The 24,972-nt window shown below is 34.6% G+C and overlaps 2 protein-coding genes across 2 annotated transcripts; both read left to right on the top strand.

The window, feature by feature from the left end:
- Positions 1-299: 299 nt before the first annotated feature.
- On the top strand, positions 300-21,979 carry LOC111056793 (c-Myc-binding protein). The gene is made up of 3 exons (XM_022344200.2): positions 300-637; positions 3,737-3,858; positions 17,185-21,979. Exons 1-3 carry the CDS (start codon positions 611-613, stop codon positions 17,393-17,395), a joined length of 360 nt encoding a protein of 119 aa, XP_022199892.1. The 5' UTR covers positions 300-610; the 3' UTR covers positions 17,396-21,979.
- LOC111054293 lies at positions 6,957-9,848 on the top strand. The gene is made up of 2 exons (XM_022341285.2): positions 6,957-7,142; positions 8,554-9,848. Exons 1-2 carry the CDS (start codon positions 7,010-7,012, stop codon positions 9,264-9,266), a joined length of 846 nt encoding a protein of 281 aa, XP_022196977.2. The 5' UTR covers positions 6,957-7,009; the 3' UTR covers positions 9,267-9,848.
- Positions 21,980-24,972: the final 2,993 nt, after the last annotated feature.

Below are 24,972 nucleotides of genomic sequence, written 5' to 3'. Positions count from 1 at the left end.
TTTCAGAAGGATGTAAATTATTATTCATTAAAATGGTAAACTCCAGCTGCGCTCCCGCTGAAATAGTCACAATCTGCTATGGAAAAAATGTAAACAAACTCTACAGAAAAGTTTTCTATCTGATGCTGACGTCACGATTTGGAAATTTGGCAGTAGATGTTGGCCTCATCGACTTTCAGTATGAACACAGAGAAGGATCTCTGTGGTATGAATATACAATAGGCCGTGTCTATTCTATAACTGGTCTAAGGTTTCCCATGAGACTACCGACTGTCACAGTGCGACTGACTCACTGACATGATAAGATCAGATGATATGATAACACGAGCATTCTGAGCAGTTCAGCATCAGCAGTAAGTTATTAGTTTGGTAACGTTAGCTCTTAGATTTGTGGGTGTTATTATTTTTTATGATACATAAATAATTAATTAAAGTTTTTCTTCAAGTGGCTTCCAAAAATTTGAATGGAAAATCCCAGCAAATTATAAGTTTTAAATGTGTACCTACCTTGTGTTATAATTAACTTTGATTAAAACTTTTTAACTGCTTGCTTTTATCAATATAAAGAGATAAGTTGCTGTATATAAGTCAGATTCAATCAAATCTGAAAATGAGCAGTATAACTGGAGTTTGCAGGGTAAGTCAAGAATACTTGAAATTCTATAGATATAAGTTAATATTAGGTAGTATACTTATAAAATATATAGGCTATATTATTAAGTAAAATAAATAAAAATAATTGTTCGTGTTATGTTTGGTCAAGTGTGTTGTTTTCTATCACTTCACTAGATGTAATGCAGTACTGAAATTCATTAAAGCAATAATCTTTCTAACTAAACTTACTCTAAAGTTTGAGGTTATGTTGCCAGAAATCACAATTATTTAAATCATAGAAATATGGTTGAAATTTTGTCTTGTTAATTAGTTATTTAGTAGTTTTGTCTTCTGTAACAATTATTCTAGTTTTTGTGATTACGACATGATCTATCCTACTCCATTTGTAAAAATGTGATTTTCTAGAAGGCTACAGAAAGCCACCCAACCCAACTAACCTATACAGGTGTCGTAGACGTGCTGAATTTTGCCCGTGATGAGAAAGCATGGTCTCTTATGGGGGTGTCTATTCTACTACTTTGCTCTTATAGTTTACCCCCATAAGAGATAACAACTACCTCCGGCTAACGAGCTGAAGATTTCAGTGCGTCAGAGACGCCTCAAACAAAAACTAGGTGAATATATTTCTTGCTGCTTGCAAAATGTATTGCTTCAAAAATATTACAGTTTTTTTATAAATGTTTAATAACAACTTTTCACAATGCAAAGTTTTCAAAAACTAATCCAATATCGTGATCGATGACCAGGCTTCCCCGGATAGATCGTGTCAAAAATTAAAACTGTATTTTACCCATAGATGGCGGCGTCACAGACCAGCATAGTCATCATTGAAAAAATCCTCTAAAGAATAAAAGCTCCTCCCAATGAGCCACCTTGACAGGGTGTTCTTGAACGCGGAAGGTGAGCGCCCCTTCACTGAATGTGGCAGGCAGTTGAACATCCTGATTGCCAGCACGGGAAAACAATCCTTAACCTTAGACAGTCGACAGTGTGGAACATCCAAGTTGGTCCTCCCCCGAGTATTGTAGGTGTGCACTTCCTCTCTTCTTGAGAACATTGACTGTTGTTTCTGACGTGCAAGAGTGATGCTAATATGTAAAGTCCATACACAGTATGAATGCCCAGACCTTGAAAAATGGACTGGCAGCGACCATCAAACTTGCTATAAGTCATCACACGAAGTGCCTTTTTTGAAGCAGGAGAATGTCCTTAGCATGAGCTGAATGACCCCACACAAGTATACCATACTATATAATATGAAATGTGTCAAGTTTATCATCAAATTGTAAGTTACATATAGGCCTTTTTACTTTGCCTACGTACAGTCGTTGCTTCAGGTCGGTTTGGCCTGAGGCGTGGGGTAGAGTATCAGTTAAAGCCTCTTGTTTTCATTCAGAAAACTCTTATTTATACTATAATCAATGAAAGAACTGGCTTATACATTTATGGGATAGGAAAATTGTGTTTGACGTATCATCACGTCTGAAATACTGGACTGATTAATTTGAAATTTTGCATATAGATTCTTAATTAACCGAGGATGGTTATAGGTCTATTCTGAATTCTTCAAGATTTCAATACTTTAAGTTTTCAGATTTTCAAGTGAAAAGTTCCTTGCGGAGCAAGGGTTTCCTGCTGGTCGAGAGGTTCCCAAACATTTTTGACTCACGGCTCCCTTTGAGTACAGATATGGCTTGCTGGCGCACCTAGTATAATTTATTTAAATCGCATTGCATTATTTATTATAATCAATTATTTAGTTTATATTCTTTAGTAAGTAATTTTCATAATATTCAGTAATAATTTTCATCAAGTTTAATTATTCAGTAATTTATTATTGACTTAAGATTTTATATTTATTTTACTATTCACGTAAGATTGTTAATATTTTTTTCACGGCACACACACAGACTGATCAGCACTGATTTGTAGTGTGAGTCTTTGATGGACAACGGCGGCGTACCTGGCACTGGTTTGCGGCGCCCCCGGGCGCCGCGGCGCACAGTTTGGGAACCTCTGTACCAGTCTATAATATAATAAAGGAAATAATTGGCTTATACACGTACGGGATAGAAAATTCTACGTATCACGTTTGAACTACTGGACTAATTAACTTGCATACAGATTCTTAATTTAATAAGGATGGTTATATTCCTATTTTAAATTCTCAAATATTTTAGTAGATTAAGTTTTTAGTTTGTCAAGTTTTTAATTACACCCGTTGCGGAGCATGGGTTACCTGCTAATTAAAAATAAACCTATGCGATTCCGTACCAAATAACTTTTTTCCGAGTTCCAGCTCAAAACCAGACAAATCTGCATAAAACTACGCCTCACCTTTACCAAATCCTATAAAGGTGGTTAGGTAAAGGTTAGGTATTTACAAAACAATACAAAGATTGAATTTTTAATTTAATTCTCCTAGGGCTACTTCAACTTCAGCAAATAAAAACTCATTCCTTAATGCGATGTGAACCTTCTCTTCTGTAATTTGCCTGAATGCTAAATAAATTCATGAGATTGAGGGGTGCAGTGCACCTGGTACAAAATAAGGGTGATCGAATGGTTGTTTAGCATTGTCCATGGATTGTGTATATCTGCATAATGTATATAGATGATTCGGCAGCACTTGTAAACTCGCCATAGGACTACATTAACTTGTGGATTTCTCTTCAACTTATATTATCTTTTGCATTTGGTTATTATTTTTTTCCTTTTTTCTTACTTGTATTTTCAGCAACTTTGGCTTTATTAGTTTTCAAAGCTTATCAAGATAAGAACTCTTTCCTCTCACATTAATAGTTCAAGTGGGGAATTTTTTTTCTTTCGTTCCAATTGATTATGCATTTATTTTTTGTGGAAATGAAGTGGATATTGTATAGTTGGGTCTAAGATACACAAGTGATGCCGTTCCTATCTCGTCGTGTCTATAATATGTTTTTAAACTAATCCTTTCACAACTTTATAAAAATACAGAATCGGAATAGAACTTATTTCGATGTCTTACTATATTAATTGTCAATAAGTAATAACAGTATAATTCAATCAATTGAAATCTTGAAGTAACTATAGACTATAATAATGCGTTTTATATTAATCGTTCATTTTTTATTTTTTACAGCCAATTGATTCCAAAAGAGAGGAATTCAGAAAATACCTGGAAAGCTCTGGAGTAATGGATGCAATGACGAATGCTTTGGTGATGCTATACGAGGAGGCTGACAAACCCTCAGACGCTTTGGGGTATCCTTTCAAAATTCATCAATTATTTAAAAACTTGTTGAAATTATTTGATTTTTGTTTGTGATCTATGAATTTGCTTCATGTATCTCTTCTTGTCACTACTGTTATTATATACAGATCCACAGTACCCAGAGAGCAAATCAATACTCAACTGTCTAATCATTCAAAGTAGGCCTACGTGTTTCGATGTGGATAGAAGCATTGGTAAGGCACTGGTATTTACAAGTATAGCAATTAATAGCTGATATGAGTCATAATTTTGGTACACACCTGAGCACAACATTTTTTTATTTTGTATTAATTTATTGTATAAAACACTATAATCATAATACAATTATGACATTGGAGGAAAAAGTAGGCTGACCCTGTACTATTTCTCTCCAAAAATTCTGATAAAATGTTAATTTTGTCCAAAAGTTAATGTTACGTAATCACACACTGCTTGGTAACTTGATTTTCAGAAAAATTAATTTTATAATGGGGCTCCTCATGATGAAGGTAAATATCACACACATCAATAGCTATTTATGTATTAAGAGCGTTTCAAATGTATTAAACGCGAATTTATTGCTTGAACAAAACAGGGCGACAGGTAGTGCAGCGCGAAAATTTTGCGAAAGCAATAAAGAAGTTTTACGCTCGAGATTTTTGATAAAGTTGGATCAATTCAAATCACATTATTACTGTACTATTTTTTAGCATTTGCAAATTTTAGTTTTTTTCAGAAACTAGGTATTTGATCCTAAAAATAACTCAATAATATTGGAAATCACTTGAGGCTTGTTGGTAGAACTAATTACACACATCTCTGTTACTTGTTTATTTAATATTCAAATTCATTCATTAGAATAAGAATAAGAATGTTTTTAATCATTTATAGCATATCATTACCAGATCATTTTCCATTGAATTGGTAAATCGGACGTCTCTTCCTCGGTAGTGAGTTTTGTCCATCATACTGTTACTATACTTGCCAAAAACTAATCTATTTCCACTTTGTTACATGAGGTTCCTTCTGGGCGGGACATTTTATCTTTACCCGCCTAACTTTTTTTAAAATAATCCGGATTTCTGGCACAGACCTAGTCTATTCCATGGCGCATCTTAGTTGACTTGAATCTTAGTGTTGACTTGCGTCTGCCAAGTAGCCTTGAGCTGTAATCGACTAAGTCCGAGCACAATGCTAAATCAAAGGTTTGATTCTGCCTCAACTTAATCTAAATAATTAAATCATCACCATTATTATTTTTACCATTGTCATTTCAAATGATGACAATTAATGACATAATTTTAAGTTAGTGATATTCACATTATTAATCAATACTATTCAAAGCAGGAATAGTCCAGTCAATATAGACATAAGAAAGGGGGTGTGCTTGCAATTTATATTGTAGTTCTGATTTTTCAATATATTATTTGGGTAAATAAGAGAAGTCCAGAACCAATTTCTTCATGCAAAATTTCCTTGTGCTAGATACAGGCTGGCCCAAAAACCTCGTATTTTCGGCTCATTTTCCAGTTTTCAGCTATTGCTGCCAAATCTCGTAATCGGACAGAAAAATTTGCTCTCGAAATTGTAGATATATTTTTCATATTAACGGTTTTGGCAGTACTATGATAGGGAAAAGTGATTCAAGATGGATTTTAGTCAACTGAGCTCGTAGAGGATGAATTTATCTATAATTTGGAATCAACCGAGAGTTTCTATGATGTATCAGACTCGTTTTAGAAACTCTTGATCAACGGAAAAAATGTGAAAACTGAAATCACCATTTTTGAAATCTTCTGTAACTTTCGAATGGTATTGGAATTGAAAGTATTATTGATTGGAGTGGGCAGAGGGGGACAATTTCCACATCCTCACTAGATTTGGAAATTTTATCAGAAATATTTCAAACGACATGCAGCTTTGAAAATAGAAATTGGCAATTTTTTGTGTATTGGAATATGGGCTTTAGTACACTCAACAATAATTTTCCACTTTTCGACCGAATTTGACTTATGATGCATGAATTTTGACCGCCTTGACGAGCCGAGAAGAATGAAATGTAGTACGATGAAATCTGAGCATTGTGTCAGAAGTTATAAGTGTTTGAAATTTTGATCCTTGAGGTGTCCTTAAGCGCGCCTCTCCACTAATAAATACTGAAATGAAGTGAATCCAACAAGTGATTCTCATAGAACATCATCTCATGAACTTATGACATTGTGCGAAATATCAATGTGACGACAATTTAGTTGGTGATGATGGTTGAAGCTGAAAATTAGGTGTTTTTCACAATACTAGGAGCATTGTCGTCAGGTGTACCTGGAAATCTGTATGAGATAGAGCGCTCTACCTGAACTCAGATTGTAGAGCGCAAAAATACGCCCAGAGGGATTTAAAATTATACATCTAAATGGTAACAATCGCAAGATATTGTTGATCAAAAACTAAAATTCATCAAAATTTATTTTTTTCTTCAAATTTCACTCATTTTTGAAAAATCATAACTTAGTATTCAATGGAGATAGAGAGTTCCGAATGATCTCATTTTATTCAGAATTTTATAATCAGAAAAAAGGTCAGATAAATTTTTTTTGTCCGATTACGAGATTTGGCAGAAATAGCTGAAAACTGGAAAATGAGCGGGGGTTGAAAATACGAGGTTTTTGGGCCACTCTGTATCTAGCACAAGGAAATTTTGCATGAAGAAATTGGTTCTGGACTTCTCTTATGTACGCAAATCTATACTTATAAAATTCTTATCTCACTGACTCACTGATCACGATTTCTGGAAAACTACTAGATGGATTGCAACAAAACTTAGAATATAGCTTCCTTATACGTACTAGGTGCTCACTAAGAAATCTTTTGGCGATATTTCAACTTTTTTACCGGTCTCACACTGGAACCGACTTCGTACGACTTTTGGTCGTGCGTAATCGTGCGACTACGCATGAACATTCCCGACAGTAGAAATATAATGAGCGCTCTCACACTGCAACCGACTTAGTCGTGCGTCTGCGTGCGTTTGGATCCGACCTGCGACTCGATCCCGTCTAGCTGGGATTTTCAATCGACTTGGTACGACCTTTTATAGAATTGAGTATCTTGTACAGTGTTCCAAACTGAGTGTTTGCAGAGTTTGTGTGTATTGTTTTATTCAATATGGATACGGAAAGTTTGATTATGTTGATCCAAGAAAGGGAAAGCCTCTGGAATCAAAAGAGTGAATACTATCATTCAAGAGATGTCCAACGGCGCCTATGGAACGAAGTTGCCCAAGAATCAAAGATCAAAGGTAAATGTAATAAATAATTTAGGCTAAATGCTTTAAATTAGTTTTATTATTATATCTGTGTTTACATAAATGCATTCCTTAGATACATATGAATAGCAAGTTGTAAGTATCGACCTATTATGATATGCTAGGAAACAAGGTTAAGCTAGCAAACTATATGTATATAATGTTCGAGATTTATAAGGGATTGTTTACAAAAAAAGTCTTGAATTGTTCTCGAATATCATATGCTCGTTTAGCAGCTCGGTTTTCACCCAGAGTACTTGCTCGAGTTGAAGTGGGTACGTTGTGGTTATAGTGATTGGTTGTAGGTAAGTTTAAAGGTACGCGCTCTCTTTCAATAACGATGTTGTGAAGGAGACAAATACATTTGATTATAACATCAGCTCGTTCGGGCTCAACTTCAATGGCTTTGGTTAACAGTCTCCATTTGCTGGTTATAATGCCAAATGCACACTCAACGACCTGTCTAGCTAATGATAAACGTTCATTGTAAACTAATTGTTCACGTCCTGCATTTTTGTAAGGGTAAGGGCGCATTAGGAAGGTCTTTAATGGGTATGCCTCGTCCCCTATGATTACATGAGGTAGGAACACTTCAGTATCAGGTAATTTTCGCTCTGAAGCAACATTGAGGGAACCATTTTGTAGCATTCTTGATAAATTTGAATTCGAAAATACTCCTCCATCGCTTTCTTTACCGTACGCTCCAACTTCTATGGCAATAAATCTGTAGTCTGGACCAACAAGAGCTTGCAGAACAATAGAAAAGAATTGCTTGTAATTATAATGTAAGCTGCCTGAGTGTCGAGGGGCTTTGATACGAATATGCTTCCCGTCGATGGAACCCATACAATTGGGGAACTTTCATCGCCGCCAAAACTCTTCTGAAATGCTGATGGATTCTTCATTTGACGGGAAATTCATGTGTTTTTCCACTAGTTTTTCCCAAATAGTCCTGCACGTTTCGTGGACAATGCGACCAATAGTATTGTTAGCGATTCGGAACGAATAGCCAATCGTTTTGAAAGACGATCCAGAGGCCAAATACCTGAAAAAAAACTATATGATTTTTCTAATCTTAAAATATACAATGTGATTAAATAAAATTCCTCTACTCATTGTTTGCGTATATAGTGAGCATGTTGTTTTGATGTTCGGGCTGTTCATAAACACCTGTTCTTGTACCATACATTCATAATACAACACAACAGACACGCCGTATATTGTTTTCATAACATTCCTCCTTATCCGACCAATCTGCTAATCCGAACAATGTTCGGTCCCAATTAGTTCGGATTAACCGGACTCCACTGTCATATGTCAACAAAGTTTTTGGAACCTTTCATATAGGTCTACGTGTAAAATTTTGAAACTAGACATTTTGAAACCGCACATTTTTCTGTTTCAGTTGAAGAAGTTAAGAAGAAATGGAGAGGTATACGAGACATTTTTAGGAGGGAATTTAAAAGAGCTAATGCGCATAAATCTGGTGACCCAGGAGAAGAGTATATCCCTAAATGGCCGTATTACAAAATCATGTTGTTTCTAAAAGATACAATTACTTCAAGAGACTTGACAGGTAGCGTCCCATCTGAGGTTGATGAACGTGATGAGCCAGAGCCCGACGTTTTAAGCGAGTTTCCCCCAGAAAATGATATTGCGACCTCACCACAAATTTCGTCACCATCAACACAAACAAAAATACCCTCCCGGACTGTCTTCAAGTCACCACCGAAGAAAGCATCCAAACGGCCCAAGGAGACATCTACTATTGACGACAAACTTCTCAAAATTGAAGAAGAAAAGCTAAAACTTTTTAAAGGGAATATGGCTGATAGCGAAATGCAGTTTTTGATGAGTCATCTGCACCCTTTTCTAAAACGGGTACCCCCTGCTCGTCAGCTGGCAGTACGTGCAAGTATTATTCGAGTGATTGATGATGAAAACACTCAACAGTATTCCCCGAGCCCTTCCTTCCACTCATCTAGTGCTGATGAATGTCGAAGTCATTCCTCATCTTCAAGTATGAATTACATGGTCCTACAAAACGCTACATCATCTAATCAACAGGGGCTTCAAACGTATTTTGAAGATTTCGATCCTACAAAAGTTCATCTCTAAAGATTAAAAATAGCCCAATAAGTGGACCTGTTTGGTTTATTGTTTAAAAAAATATTTACATATCTCTGAGTTAAAAAATGTGTCAAATGGAAAATGTGCAGTAGAGTTTAGTACCCTAAAACACATTTATATAACTTTTTATGATCAGACATTATTAATTTTTTTATGTTCAGGAAGATTTATAGACACATAAGAGCTATTTTTAATTTTTGAACATTTTTGACCATTTTCAGTTTATAATAGCCTTAATACGTAGAGTCCAATTTATTAACTACCAAAATGTAAACATAGTTAAAATAATAGTGAAAAATACAAGTAAACACAGTAGAAATGTTGTTTTATTGACTACTTACCTCAGTGTAACAGCCAAACGCTCTTCCGGTGATATCACTTTGCGAAAGTTGCTGTGTTTTGTCAGCCCTGTATTAACTTGTTCCAGAATATAGTTGAATGTGTCCAAACTCATACGGAAGTAGTCAAAGAATTTTTCCGGATGATTTTTCAAATCACTCATTAAATGGTGAAACTCTCCGTTCTCTTCTCTCTTCACAAATATCTCATTAACCCATTCCGTTCTTCGTTCACGTCTTTTTCTTCTTCTCCTTGTCAACAAACTATTACTCTCTAACAAGTAAAACAACCCATCCATACTTTAAATTATATATTTAAAGTCTAAAATTTCTAAATAGTGCCCAAAGCTTACTGTATACGAGGAGCAACTACGACGGAAAGTATGCTACAATGTGAGAGCTCAGGTCGTGCGACTTAAGTCGCACGACTACGCACGACCAAAAGGTCGTACGAAATCGGTTCCAGTGTGAGACCAGCCTAAGGGTGGTTTTTAAGGGTTTAAAGTTTGCCTTTTAGCATGTATATTCTTCTTCTCCCTATCTCTTAATTATAATTGAAATGTCCATATCATATGTTACTATATAACTATAATCTAGAGAGAGTAGCCTACCTATTCGAAACAGTTGATAACTGGCGACCAATTAATAATTTTGTTAGGTTGGCATCAAGTTGAGATTATTCCATTAGGTTGGCACCAAGTTGAAGAATTAATCAAAATGCATTTATCGAGAACAAGTTGATTGGGCACTGCTGCTTCAATCAGAGCTATTCCTGAGAGTATAGATAATTTTTATTTTTCATAAAACAAACTTTCATGACGGGAGTTGCTTCTATCAATTGATCCTATTCTATTGAGACTAATTTTGTTTGTATATCCGACAGATCGCGAAAACTGCTGAAAGGGATATTTTAAAAACTTCAGAAGTGTCCGTTGTGGAATCTGTTTGTGAAGAATGAGGAAATTCGGCCAAAATTCAACTTTGGCGAAAGAAAGGGGTTATTTATTGAAACGGCCAAATAGCTGTTGTTGCTTTTTCTAATGTGAAAATATATTGCATAGAAGTAAAGCGCTTTTCCTATGAATCAATTATTCCCAAACATTGATTGTTTTACCAAAGCAAATATAAGGTAGCTTTTGATAAAAATATTGGAGAATATGTATAACAGTTCGTTGACTGTCTATTCCTCATTAATAGCATCAATGCTCCCCTTTCAAACAATGCTGACACATTGATGTGGATTTTACCATAATCTGGCTACTTTAGATCTGATGAAGAAAATAATGTTGATGATCGCTACTGTTTCAATTTCAATCATGTTTGAAATTTCTGCTTTTGATGCCAGCTGTTATTATTATATGAAATAAGCTCTCATTTAATGAAATCATAATCATTGAAGTCAATAATTATACTAAGAAAGCAATTTGTTTAAATATGTGTGTTTGTGGATATATGTATCTATGTCGGACAGATCTCGAAAACAGCTCTAACGATTTTGATTAAATCAGGAATATATTGTGCTTGCAATAAAAAACATTATTTTGAAACAGGTCTCAACTCTGGGATAATTCGTTAAACTACCAAGAGAAAGGGTTATTGGTCCCTCAAGTAGCAGCTGATCAGAAAAAGGTTTTCCATAGTCTGTTGAAAAAGTAAGAAAGTGTGAGCAAATAAAAAACATTATAATAGCTGTAGTTGAGTTACCAAATTTGGCGACCTTATTTTTAAAACATTGCAGTATTCATGGAACATCTGGAAGAATAGGTTCAGGAAGTGACCGGATGATAGCAAAAGAAATTCAAAATCGATCTCTCCCAACATATGGTAGTTGAATGTACTGTACATTGTGAGGTGATAGCAATGCGACTGATTTCTTCAGCTTCTGTTGTATTGGTTCCTCTGTTGCTCTATGTTTGTTCGCAGCCATGGCCTTGAGAGAGACAGTTACAATGTCTGTTAATTCATAATCCGAACTAAATACCAAGATAACCAATCAGAGAAGCCTTCTATTTAGAAAAACCCTGCTCTGATTAATTCTCATGAAATTTAATCGTGATTGAAATTGAACATGCTTTTGTGCTACTGGGCCTAATATTTTCATGTTTCAAAATCAGCTAAAAACTAAATCGAAAAAACATAATATTCCATCAGCTGCTCCTATTTCCTTTCATGATGTTATTACAACACAAGACAAACAATTCATTGATATTGATAGATCACAAGTGAATTCTAAAGTTGTCAATTTAGATAGAAATTAAATCGAATTACAAGTTAGTTTACATCCAAATTTTCATCCCTAAGCTTTTGGTTTCAAGTTAAGATCAAAGAAAAAAATCATATAATGGTAATAATGGTAGTCTAAAATCAAAGTGATTTAATGAACTCTATTCAGATTCATGCAAATTCACATTAAAATGATCCCACTTTAATATTCATGATTGTAGAGTTTAGGACATGTGAAATCAGCCACAATAAATGTTATACTATCATGAATGGACTCTTATGTATGAATGGACTTCCATGGAAGAAAGAATCAGTGGATTGGCTGCTTTTACACATTTGGATGAGTGAAATGAAAAGTAAGCGACAGGCTATGACAAAAATTCCAGAATAAGCAAGAGATCCATGGATACAGATTCATCAAATTCCAAATCAACCTAATTTGGAATTTAATCTTCAATTGCCAAAGCAAAAATAACATGATCACTGCTAATTTGATAACTGTCAACGGAAATATTAATTGCCAATGAATAAAGTCGAGGGTGACTCTTAAGCCCCGCCCCATATCCTACAAAATTCGCTGCAATTAGACTACTCTTCTACAGAGCACTTCCAACATATCAATTAATTATTTGAATGATTTGACTCAATAATTTTCATGCCAAGTTGTGGCCTAATCTTAAAAACGATTATAACAATAAATTTTGGTAGAATTTAGATTATAAATGTTTCACAAAAATAATTTTATCTTCTAATTCCCGTAGCAAAGCATGGTTTCCCTGCTAGTAATATATAAAAAAAATCAAAACTACAATATAAATTGCATGCACCAATGTATATAGTGACTGGACTAGAAGGGAAGAAAAATTATGAGAACGACTCAGTATCTCATTCACAAATGTGAGTGTGATTGGGGATCCTACTCGAATTGAAAATAATAGGCTACTACTTCACCATGCCTGTGGGAGTTGCTGGTCTCCTATCGGGCACCTCCCCAGGTGGCGGATTGGGGAATGCCTCCTAGATATAGGGGGTACCGGAGAAATCAAATATCCGGGGTGGACCAAAACCAGCAAACAACTGCTGCCTTGCAGACGGAGATCAGTGGATATTCAAAGGCTAAGGGAAGAAAACCCTGAAAGTAAATTGACTGCTGCCTTGTAGTTTGGTATTGGCTTACCAAAGGCTAGGGAGGGAAACCCGAAAAAATGACCTGGTCCTCCAGGTTGGGGATTGGACTATTGCCATATGGAATTGAGAACGATGATGAGAGCTGGAAGGATGATGGAGATAGCTAATGAAATGACAAAGTTCAAGATAGAGTTAATTGCTCTCCAGGAAATACGATGGCACGGAAGTGGAAAAATAGAGAAAAAAGATTTCTCAGTGTTGTATAGTGGACCAGAAGACAGAACAGGGCAAGGTGGAGTGGGCTTCATGATTGGAAAAAATCTCAAATCATCTATACTAGGTTTCTACCCTGCAGGCAGCAGACTGTGCCGAATAAGAATCAAAGGCAAATTTAGGAATATATCAATAATTTCTGTGTATGCACCAACTGAGGAGGGGGATGAAAATGAAAAAGATAGTTTCTATGAAGCTCTAGAGAGGGAATGCAGAATGCTACCCAAATATGACATGCTGATAGTGATAGGAGACTTGAATGCCCTGATTGGGAAAGAAGATTTTCTGAACACAGTGGCAGGCAAGAACACCATACATGATGTAACAAATGAGAACGGTTTAAAACTGAGTGAATTTGCAATAGCAAACAATATGATAATCAGCAGTACATGTTTTCCAAGGAAAAATATTCACATGGGTACCTGGACCTCACCCTCATCAGAAACAATCAAATTGATCATGTGTTGATATCTAAAATACATGCCTCGTCAATCATAAATGTGAGATCCCAGAGAGGTCCAAATTGTGACTCTGATCACTTCCTTGTCTCGGTAAAGCTGAGGGAGAGACTATCAAGAGTCGGATACGAAAGAGGGCTAAGAAGGTGCATGTTGGACATAGAAAAATTGAGAAATGGAGAGAGGACAGATATATATGAAAGAGAACTTGAAAGACCTATCCCTGAAGGCCTGAATGATTTCGAGGGTAATGACAGGAATATAGAGGAGCTATGGGATAATTTAAAAAGAACAGTAAATGAGGTCGCCACAGAAAGCCTTGGTGAGAGAAGTAGGGGAAGAAACATAGAATGGTATGATGATGAGTGCAAGGCAGCTGTAAACCAGAAAAATGAAGATAGAAGGTCGATGATGCAAAGGAAAACAAGGAGAAATCGTGCTAAGTATATGGAGAGTCAGAAGACAGCCAACAAGCTTTGTAGAAGAAAGAAGAGAGAATATATGAAAAAGCTCACTGAAAACATGGAGATAATGAACGAGCGAAACGAAAGTAGGAAATTTTACCAAGCAGTGAAAAGGATGAGAAAAGGTTTCCAACCAAGCTTGATAGCATGTAAGGACTTGAATGGAAGAGTGCTTGGTGAAGATAGCGAGATAATGGATAGATGGGCTGACCACTTTAGCAGTTTATTGAATCTAGTTGAAGATGAAGAAGACCCAATAGTATATGATAGTGCTGAGCCCCTAATTCAGCCCCCAATATATGCTGAAGTAGAAGAAGTTTTGAAAAAGCTCAAAAATAATAAAGCTCCAGGAGGGGACTCAATACCAGCTGAGTTACTAAAGTATGGAGGAAAAAGGATGAGAAGAGCCATGCATACCTTGATTTTATGGATTTGGGAACAAGAGACAATGCCTGATGAATGGAAAATTGGAACAATATGTCCTATTTTAAAAAAGGGGGATAAAATGGTATGCAACAACTTCAGGGGAATAACACTGCTAAGTACTTCATATAAGATTTTTTCTGCATGGCTTTTGAAGCGTTTAGGTGTGTATGTGGAAGAAATAATGGGAGAGCATCAATGTGGTTTCAGACAAGGAAGAAGTACAATCGATCAAATTTTTACCATGAAGCAGATGATGGAAAAATGTTTTGAGTATGATACAGATCTACATCTGCTTTTTGTTGATTTCCGCCAGGCATTCGATAGCATCAGGAGAGAGCGAATGATGAGAGTATTACTTGCAAATGGAATACCGAGAAAATTTACAAGTCTCATAAAGCTAACAATGTCCAGCACAACCGCTCAAGTTAAGATAGGTAACAAAACTAGCCGAATGTTCAGTGTTACTACTGGTGTTAGACAAGGCAATGCTCTCTCTCCAACACTATTCAATATGGTTCTAGAGATGGTGCTACAGAAACTCGACACAAGCGGAACTATAATCAACAGAACAAACCAAGTATTAGCTTATGCAGATCATGTTGTCCTAGTCTCAAGAAATCAAAATAGCCTCAAAGAAATTTTTAGCAAAATGAGGGAAGAGGCAAGAGAGATGGGTCTTGAAGTGAACATAAATAAAACTAAATATATGAGAATGTCTGCAAATCAAGCAAGAAGGCAAGTATGTAATCTGGAAATAGCCGATGACTGTGTTATAGAAGGCGTCAGAGAGTTCAAATACCTTGGGGTAACCCTGACAGCAGACAATAAGACCAGTCAAGAAATACACAATCGGATAATGATAGGCAACAGAGCATACTTTGCTAATCAAAAAATATTTAAAAGCAGGCTCATATCCAGAAAAACAAAGGTGAAAATGTTCATGACGCTAGTGAGACCAGTTGTAACCTATGGGGCCGAAACATGGACTATCTTGAACAAAGATGAAAAAGCATTAAGGTCATTTGAAAGAAAAATGTACAGAAGAATCTGGGGACCAATATGTGACGGAGGAGTGTGGAGAGCCGGATTCAATGTTGAGATAGACCAGGCCATTGGAGCAGGAAATATGGTGCGTTTCATAAAGGCCAGAAGGATTGAATGGCTTGGACATTTAGCTAGAATGAGTGACGAGAGGGTACCATCAAGACTCCTGGAAGAAAGAATGCTTGGGACGAGAAAGAGAGGTCGACCACGGACAAGATGGCTGAACGATGGCGGACGTGATTGAAGACCTCCGGGTGCTGGACGTGGCAAACTGGCGACGGAGTGCTCAGGATAGAGACGAATGGAGGCGCTATGTTGAGGAGGCCAAAGTCCACCCAGGACTGTAGAGCCATTAAAAAAAAAACTACTTCACCATGACTTTAAAAATCTGGTCGCCATCTTGGATCCGCCATTTTGGATGCAAGTATATTTTTTTTAAATAGGAAGGTGGTCATGCGATACATGATTTCAATACGGGATTTCAATACAACATTAATGGCGAAAACCGCACATCGATATCTCGAACCATTTCGAAGATATTCACATTATTAATCAATACCACGTATAAATTCCATTTCTGATTTGTATGGTATTGATTAATTGACCGAGCGAAGTGAGGTCTAAGATTCAAGTCGACGGTTTGGCATTTCTCTTAATGTTTATATGTTGCGCATTTACGGCGAAACGCGGTAATAGATTTTCATGAAATTTGACAGGTATGTTCCTTTTTAAATTGCGCGTCGACGTATATACAAGGTTTTTGGTAATTTTGCATTTCAAGGATTATATAAAAGGAAAAAGGAGCCTCCTTCATACGCCAATATTAGAGTAAAAATTTATCATAAATCAGCTGACAAGTGATCACACAGATGTGTGGAGAAGCCAGTCTATTACTGTATTTCCATGAGGTCTATAGTTTCAATCAGGTACTTGTGGATGAGAATACTGCGTGAGGTCTACTGTTCACAGAACTACTAGTAATGTGACTTTGAAATGGTTTGAGATATCGATGTACGGTTTTCACCATCAATTATGAGTTGAAATTCCGTGTCGCATAGACCTTCAAATATTTATTTGATTTTAAAAGTTATACACTGTATGCCTTGTTCGGAGTACTTCTTACCTCAGTCAATGTCTACTGTACAATTTATTAGCGAGCTTGAGTGGACTTTACGAATACAAGTATGAGTACCGTACCAATCTTACCTTGTACAGTGCAAAGCGCCGCTTCCTTCGTTCAAGTTAGCCATCTGCGTATGTAGTACTGTATCCAGTACAACTGTATTTCCTTTTTTCAATAAGCTGAGAGATGACGTCATACGGCATTCAAGTTTATTCTCCATTGTCTTCCAATAAATTCAATTGAAAGCCTTTAACCTTTGAATAACACAAAACAGCAAGCCACCGTCCAATATAATAATGTTTGTTATGTTTGGATTATTTTAGAATGAAGCTCCTCAACCTTTCAAATAACTTTGTATTTTCCAAGTATATGAGAATTGTTGTTTAGTATCGCTCATTCAGGACAGCATTTCTTAACCGGTTCATACAGATATGTAATCAAGCAGTTATGCTCGGAACGAGCAGAAAATGCCGAGCTGGAAATGCTGCGGCAAGGTGTCGAGTCGCTTCGCATCAAAGTGCAAACCCTGGAAGAGCAGAGGTCCAATTTGAAGCAGCGACTCGAAATCTACGAGCCGTGCGATCAAGAGGAGAGCGTCGAAAAGGACGGCAACGAAAACATCCAACTAACCACCTCATAGACCTCTTCTTCTTACCCATTACATCTGTGATATTCCAAAATTAACTTGTGCTTTTGTTCGAAAATTTTTCTATTCAGATTACTTTGTGTTTATTCGTCAGTTCTTGACAAGGAGAATTGTCAGTTGTTTTGTTATTCAATCTTATTATAATACAATGATATTATCATCTTCAATAATTATCTATTTTATTTCCGTTCGAACACAATAAAGTTCCGAAGATCAGAATTACTCCATGAAGATGTCTTCTTTATTTTTACATGTTGCTTGACAACATCAAATATGACAAGTTAATTTTATTTTTTTCTTATTTATTTTCTAGTCATTCCAGGTGAAATGTATTATTAATTTGCTACCAAGATTCACTATTTGATTTCAATGAAGCCTAATTCTAATTTATTTTATTTTCTAGTCATTCCAGGTAAAGTTCATCATTATTTTCAAGTAGATTTATTTCATCGAAACCTTTCAAGCTACTATTCATCATATCATTATTTTCATCATACTCATTATCAACTCATTCCTATAATATACTTCAATACAGGTGGTACATTAAGTATTACCGGTACGGTTGTACTTATGTAAGTTACCGAATTGAATTAATTTTCTAAAGAAAAACTCTTTATTATTTTTACTTTTTGATAATGATATGAGCGCCTAAAGTTGAAATCTTTGGAATGAGTTATTTCAGAATTGATAGCAAAAATCATTAAATTTCCAAGCATAGGATTCTTCAAGACATTTTTATCAAATAAGGTATAGAAATTTTTTTATTTTTCGTAGTATAACTTTTAATATTTTTTCACTAAAATTAATTGATATTATGATAAATCAAATATGTTATTCTAAAAGCAATACATCAGAGAGAGTATTTTCAAAGTTTGATGAATGAATTTATGAATTTAATTTATTTGCTACCAATTCTAAAATTACTCATCCCAAAGGTTTCAGTTTGGGCACTCATACCGTATCTGAAAAATAAAAAATAATAAAAAAAATTTACCTTAGAAATTTATTTTATTTTTGTAACTTGATATAATCAAAATTGAAATACTGTATTTTTAAAAATGTCACCATTAAAAAGTTTAGAAAAGCCCGATACACAGACTTAATCTGTCCTGCTTTACTCGACTTCATCAAATGCATCAGGTTTGCTGGTATTCGAATAAGCATTTGAACCAATGAACAGTCGAGTTCAATTTCTTAGTAGAAATGATCGAGATTGCATTCATTTATGAAGAACTCTTAATATATATATATATATATCATTTATTATTAGTTTGCTTGTACTGAATATTATGATTTAGTAATATGATTCATTTGAGTGAGAGTTATAACCGTATTTGTAAGTTACGGTACTCTATTTTTGAAAAGCTTGAGTAATAATCTTAGGTTTATTTTGATTAATTTCTATTTAAGCTTTCGAATCTCCAAGTCAAGCTTGTTTCAATTATGTGATCCTTGTGTATTCTGTTAGAATATGTTTATTTTTTAATTGTATCTGATTTGATGCTAATTTGAGGAAAACAGTATAACATTATATATTGATAGTGGAGGTTGTTATTTCTTCAATGAACTAGAACTATTCAAGATTCATGTCATTAAAAAAAGTATAATTTATTTCTATAATTTCTGGAACCGAAATTGCATTTGGATTGTCGGAATTGTATGTTAAATCATTTAAAAAAAATTATAAGTGGATCACTTGTAATAATCTCTTTTACATGAAGTTTTCAGTCTTTATCTTAATCTAGATATAATACTCAACCTGTGTTGTTCAAATTTAGATTATTATCAAGTGTTTTAATTGTTTATTAATGTTGTTGAGGTTTTAATTCTCAACAGATATCTTTTTATTTCTATCTGTTACCGAAAGATATTAGGTAGTTTTAGTTACAATTGGCGGTCCCCTAGTGATTTGTTCTTTCTTATCTAAATTGATGATAATTATTCTTAACATTTGGAACGATCCGCCCATATTATGCTCTCTATTATTCACTGAGTCAGTTCAAAGAAAAAAAATTTTTTAATAGGTTAATTGAACTTCTCTCACATCATAAACTTATTGACTGTCAAATTTAATTATTATCTTATTTTCTCGAGGTACTAAAATGAATCTATTTCATCTGAATTTATTGTTTCTTCAATCTCGTGAAAATGTGTAGGTATTTCAGGCATCAGATATCTTTTTTTTTAAATACTACAAATACAGCTCAAATTGTTACATAATTGAATTTTTAGTTTAATAAAGAATTTTTTCTGCTTCCGCGTGTTAAAGATGTCATTCAAACTTACTCTAAAAACAACTACTTCATTTATTTTTGACTTTGGAGCTTCTTATAATTAAAAATACTCTTACCTCATGGCATCTTTTTATAAACGTTTACCGTAATTGAATTTGACTAAATTATCAAAGTTAAAAGTTATTGCCATCGGAAAACAGGGTCTATATTCTAAGATTTGATAGTTTTGATTCATAATTAGAAAAGATGACGCAAGTTTTTAAGTGCTAATAAAAAAATAGCTCATGTTAATTACAACTATGGAATAAACTGTTCAAAATATCCTATACAATGTTTGTCTAATTTATTACTGGAACTCATAAAATGTTTGTACTGTGTAGTACTACTCATTTCAATATTGTACTGTATTTTTCAACTTTATTATTTGTTTGTAGAGAGCTGAGGTGTAGAGACTAATTAATTTTGTATTACACAAAAGGACATGATTTAATTTCGAGATGTTAAGTAAGAAAACACTGTACAGTACATAAGTCGTGTTCTATTGGCTACTTTTGTATACTACAATTTTTCTAGCTCTACTCTCAATTCCAGATGCATATTATGTCAAATTTCCATGAATTTATTTGTCGAAATAGGCCTACATAGATTAAAAGATATGCTTCCCAGACCATATGAAAAGACCATCAGAAGCATTAACGTTTCGCATATTCTGCCACTGCTATAGTAACTTATTAACATCTACCAAGCATAAAACCTAACGTGTTGAGAAAATAGCTATCGATCATTTTATGTGCATTAAGAATACTTTCCGATCGTATCATATGTATTCCATTGTTGGTGAATTTGCAATCTTGTTATCAAGATACTTTTTTCGTATAGCGATTTTTCCACAGAATAATAATAACTAGATTCCACTGTATAAATTTGACAGAACCATTACTGTCTAAGGTTAAGTAGTACAATATTCTTATGTATTCCACAATCAAATGTATTTGTAAAATTGGACTGTACAGTTGATGGTTGAATAAATAAATACCGTTGAATATTGTTTTTTACCAGCATAAATAATATTTTTTCAGCTTAATAATCATAGTTTATAACTCTCTTCATCTACTACTAAGATTGAGCTGCTAGTGGTCTTTTGAAATCATCAACACAAAACCGGAAAATTAATGCCATTCTCTAGTAAATTACCTTGTCCATGAATTCACTGTAATTTGTACGTTTTCTTCTCTTATGAAATTAAATAATGTGGCAGTACCTACATTACTAAAGAAAAAAAATAATTCTGCTGATAGAATAGTTTTAGATTATGCATTTATGCAATAGTTGATGGGCATTTGCATTTGAATAGCTAGACCATGTAGTATTACACTTTAGTATGGAGATGTAGACTCACTTGAATTTACGATTACTGATAAGTCTACTACGGTACGGTACCTATTATATTAGTTTGTTACAGTGTCAAGATAAATTACCATGCTTTGGTTCACCGTTATTTTCAGTACCGGTAGTTCGTGAAATATAATACGGTACTATTATTCTTATCCTGCTGACCATAATCCAAAAATTTCAAATTCTGTGTATCACTATTATTTTATTTTAAATTTGAATCTCTAGAAGTGAGTTTTAAAGCAACATTCTTGATAAAATAAAGTTTAAAAAGGGGACTTTTATAGCTAAGGGGGAAAAATTTAAAAATTGTTTTTTTTTTAATTTTCACGAGTAGCCCTTCCATAATAGTCAAAAACTATTTGTATAATAGTGTATTTTTAGTTCAATTATCACCTTCATTTGAGGTAATATTTCAGTAAAGTTTACCAATATCGTCAATTCAATTATTTCTATTTAAATATTCTATTAAATATTTCCACTCATGATATATTTTGATATATTTGATAATCGCAGTATTTCATCAACTGCTGAGAATTTCTGTAAAATATGTGGTACTGTTCAAGTAGGAAATGTGTTTCTTGATGATAATCCATACAATAATACTTACAATTGCAATTTATTAAAAATAATAATTGCGTAATCAATGTACGGTATATACATATCTATATTTTGCAATAGTCTAGTTCATTCTAGTGATAACATAATTTTCATTGCATAATATTCGTAAATGGTTTTCTCTAATCTTCTCAGTCATTAGAATAAACTTTCATCAAATTCTTTGACCGGTTGAAACTGTTATTTACTGTAACTGCAAACTACAATAAATGCGTTTTTATTCAAAAATAATGATCTCGTATCTATAGTCTAGTTTGTAATACTAACTTTAAGTAATTTTGGAGAAAACATTTGAATGTGCCTGACACGCTAAATAAAAAATAAGAAATTAAAAGCAATGACAATTCACCATTTAATAACTGAATATTCTATGCTACTTCAAATTATTAAAATTTGATGAAAAGTTGTTGATGTATAATAATATAGTGGTACATCCAAAAATGTTTATATTTGTGGTCAATTACCTGGAGAAATTACTTTAAAAAAACAGGAAACAATGACAATTCAAAATTATTAGCATATAATTATATAGGATGATATGAGACTGTTCCAAAATTATTGATAATTTACAATAAATTTAATACAAAGTTGTTGATGTAGCCTAATATACAAAAGTAGTATTTGAAAGTTTTTTGTATTTTCTGCCCACTTCAAATCCAAATTAAATTAAATTCTTTCAAAATTAATGAATGAATAATCTTATTTGATTTTTTGTAATGCATTTATTGCTTAGTTATATCATGCTCTATCCACTGATTATATCAATTCATGTGTAGAAGTAATGTACTATACTTTTTTACAATAAATACATTTTTCCACCAAACACTCGTATATTCATTTTTATTTTTTATCATATGAACATTTCATTTTCTCTATATAATTAACAATAAGTCACAATGGAGAAAATTAGCTACGTTTTCCGAACATTCTCCATGATACCCCTATAAAAAAATGTTACAAACAACCTTGAAGAACTCTTATTAAAATGAATACTCAAGTAAATAATGAAAATAAATTCGTAACACTTAATTATCATGTCGTCAATTATTTGAACTGACCAAGTATAGGCTAGTATTGATAGAGATTATTATTGTTCAAGTTGAACGTGATGATATTAATCACGGTGTGTAGATATGTTATACAGGGTGTTTCAGAAGTAGTGTCGAACATTTTAGGGTATTGCTCCTGGATGATAGGAGACCAAAAATGTTGTATTTTAAGTGTACAAAACTCAGCGGTTATCCTTATAGCTGCCATTTTATTTTTCACTTAGGAATTTTTATCTCAAGTACGAAATAATGTATTGATGTGAAATTTGTCATGAATATTTATGCTTTAAAGACACTACTTTGAAAAAATTTCAAAATGGCAGCCATTTTAAATTTTTGATTGCAAATTTCACGAAAACCGTTCACTTTACAGAAAATTTACAGGAGACAAAAAAGTTGGCAAATTTGATCAAGATTTCAAGAATACCATATTAGGAAACCTTATTCCACCCTCTAGGTTTCCTAATAATTGCGAAGTATTGCTACGACGCAGACTAGCTACAGCCGGGTATGGGTCGGGGTCAGTGTCCATACTGACTGGTGGAGATACCGGACCTACACTTCTCCCCCTATCCTGATTCTTTACAATCTGTCTCTGTCGGGAGGTATTTAGCTTGAAGGGAAGAGTGTGTGCCCGTGCCGTTGCTGGCCGATTCAGCCCTTGGCTCTTGGAATTCAGGTTGGGTGTTAGGGAGGATTGAGGTAACCCTAACAAAGGATTCGGATCCAGATATCAGATCCCTACAAATAATTATATTTGTAAAGGTAGTACACAATCTGAACCAACTGCGAATTGACGGCGAGCGAAGCTGTACCTTTGCAAGCCCGGGATAAAGGTTGTAGGTGGAGGAATTCGGGGTGGGGTTCAACAAGGAATGATATGGAATTTTGTTAAGGTTTTCGCAATTTGTGACTGCAAGCTGTCGGTGTGCAGACTGAACCTGTGCACCCGGTATCAGATTAATATGATTGGAAAGGTGTTAAGTGGTATAAGGTACAGGATATAGTATACCGAGTTTGAGGTATACAGAATATTTTATCGGGCCTGGGGAATGGAGATTTGTTAATATAATTGTTCCTCCCTGTAACTAATGGGGGTTTGTTCAATAACTTGCAATCTGCAAATCGCAATATAGTTCTCAGCAAGATGGTCCTGCTAGCTAAACACAGTATATCTATTTCAATTTTATGGTAATTAAAGTTTAGAGGATAAGGTTTCAGGTGTTGGATTTCTGAATCGCAAGCCTGCAGATGCAAAAGGATTTTCAGCAATTCTGAAACTGCTAAACAGGATTTCTGCGCTAATCTGGTGACTGTGCGCCGGTTATTAAGGGCTAATCTGTGATGCCCTTAAGGGTACAGGAATCACTCTCAATCGTCCGAAACGCTTTTAAATTAATAGTCAGTATGTCGACTATTATGAGAGGATAGGGAAGGGTTTACAAGGTGTAGTGTTGGGCATCCTGCTCATGACGTCAGAAAAGCAATGGAGGGGAGTCTTTGTATTAAGCCAGTCGGGCGGTCTAGTTTTGTAAAGTCTTTTTGTGAGTTAAAAGTAATAAGTCAATAAAGAATCAAGTGTCTAACAGTCTTTTATTAACGAGTATTCCAAATAATCATATTAAAGTATAAACATTATATTTGGCGATGAGATAATTGATGGTGAAGTTGTGCATTGCGTGTTCCTGTTTTGTGGTTATGTAGGCTACTCTGGCGTCTTTATTCGTGGACTGTGTTGTAGTTACATTTTTCGTTCGGTGTTTTGTATTCATGTTTGAACTATGTTTGTCTCGATTTCGGTTATCATTATTTGCACTATGTTTTCCGGACTTGGTCAAATTTCTTCGTGTGTGTTTGGAATCATAGACTATGTTTAGACTATACACCTCACTTACGTGTCTCGTGTCAACATGTCCAAACCTCCAGTTTTCGAACCCAGTGTGGAGGACTTTGAATCCTTTTTGGAGCGTCTCGAACTATATTTTAGCATCGAAGGTTTCAAGGATGAGGTAAAAAAGGTCACTTTTGTGTCAATCTTCCTCCATCTGTCTATGCAGAGTTGAAAACAGCATTGTCTCCCATCGAAATTGCAACAGCCACATATGAACAGTGCGTACAGGCTTTGACAAACTGATATAAACCAGTGTGTAAAGTAATACCAGAACGATATAAATTTCATTCTCAGAAGCAGCTTGCAGGAATGTCGCTACACAACTATATTTCAGTGATATCTCGCTTGGCCACTACCTGTAAATTTGGAAGCTTTCGTGACTAGGCT

Source organism: Nilaparvata lugens, chromosome 7 (assembly GCF_014356525.2).
Source record: "Nilaparvata lugens isolate BPH chromosome 7, ASM1435652v1, whole genome shotgun sequence".
In the NCBI taxonomy this organism is placed as follows: Eukaryota; Metazoa; Arthropoda; class Insecta; order Hemiptera; family Delphacidae; genus Nilaparvata; species Nilaparvata lugens.
The sequence above is the reverse complement of the archived record's forward strand: the minus strand, read 5'-3'. Positions and strand labels throughout refer to the sequence as shown.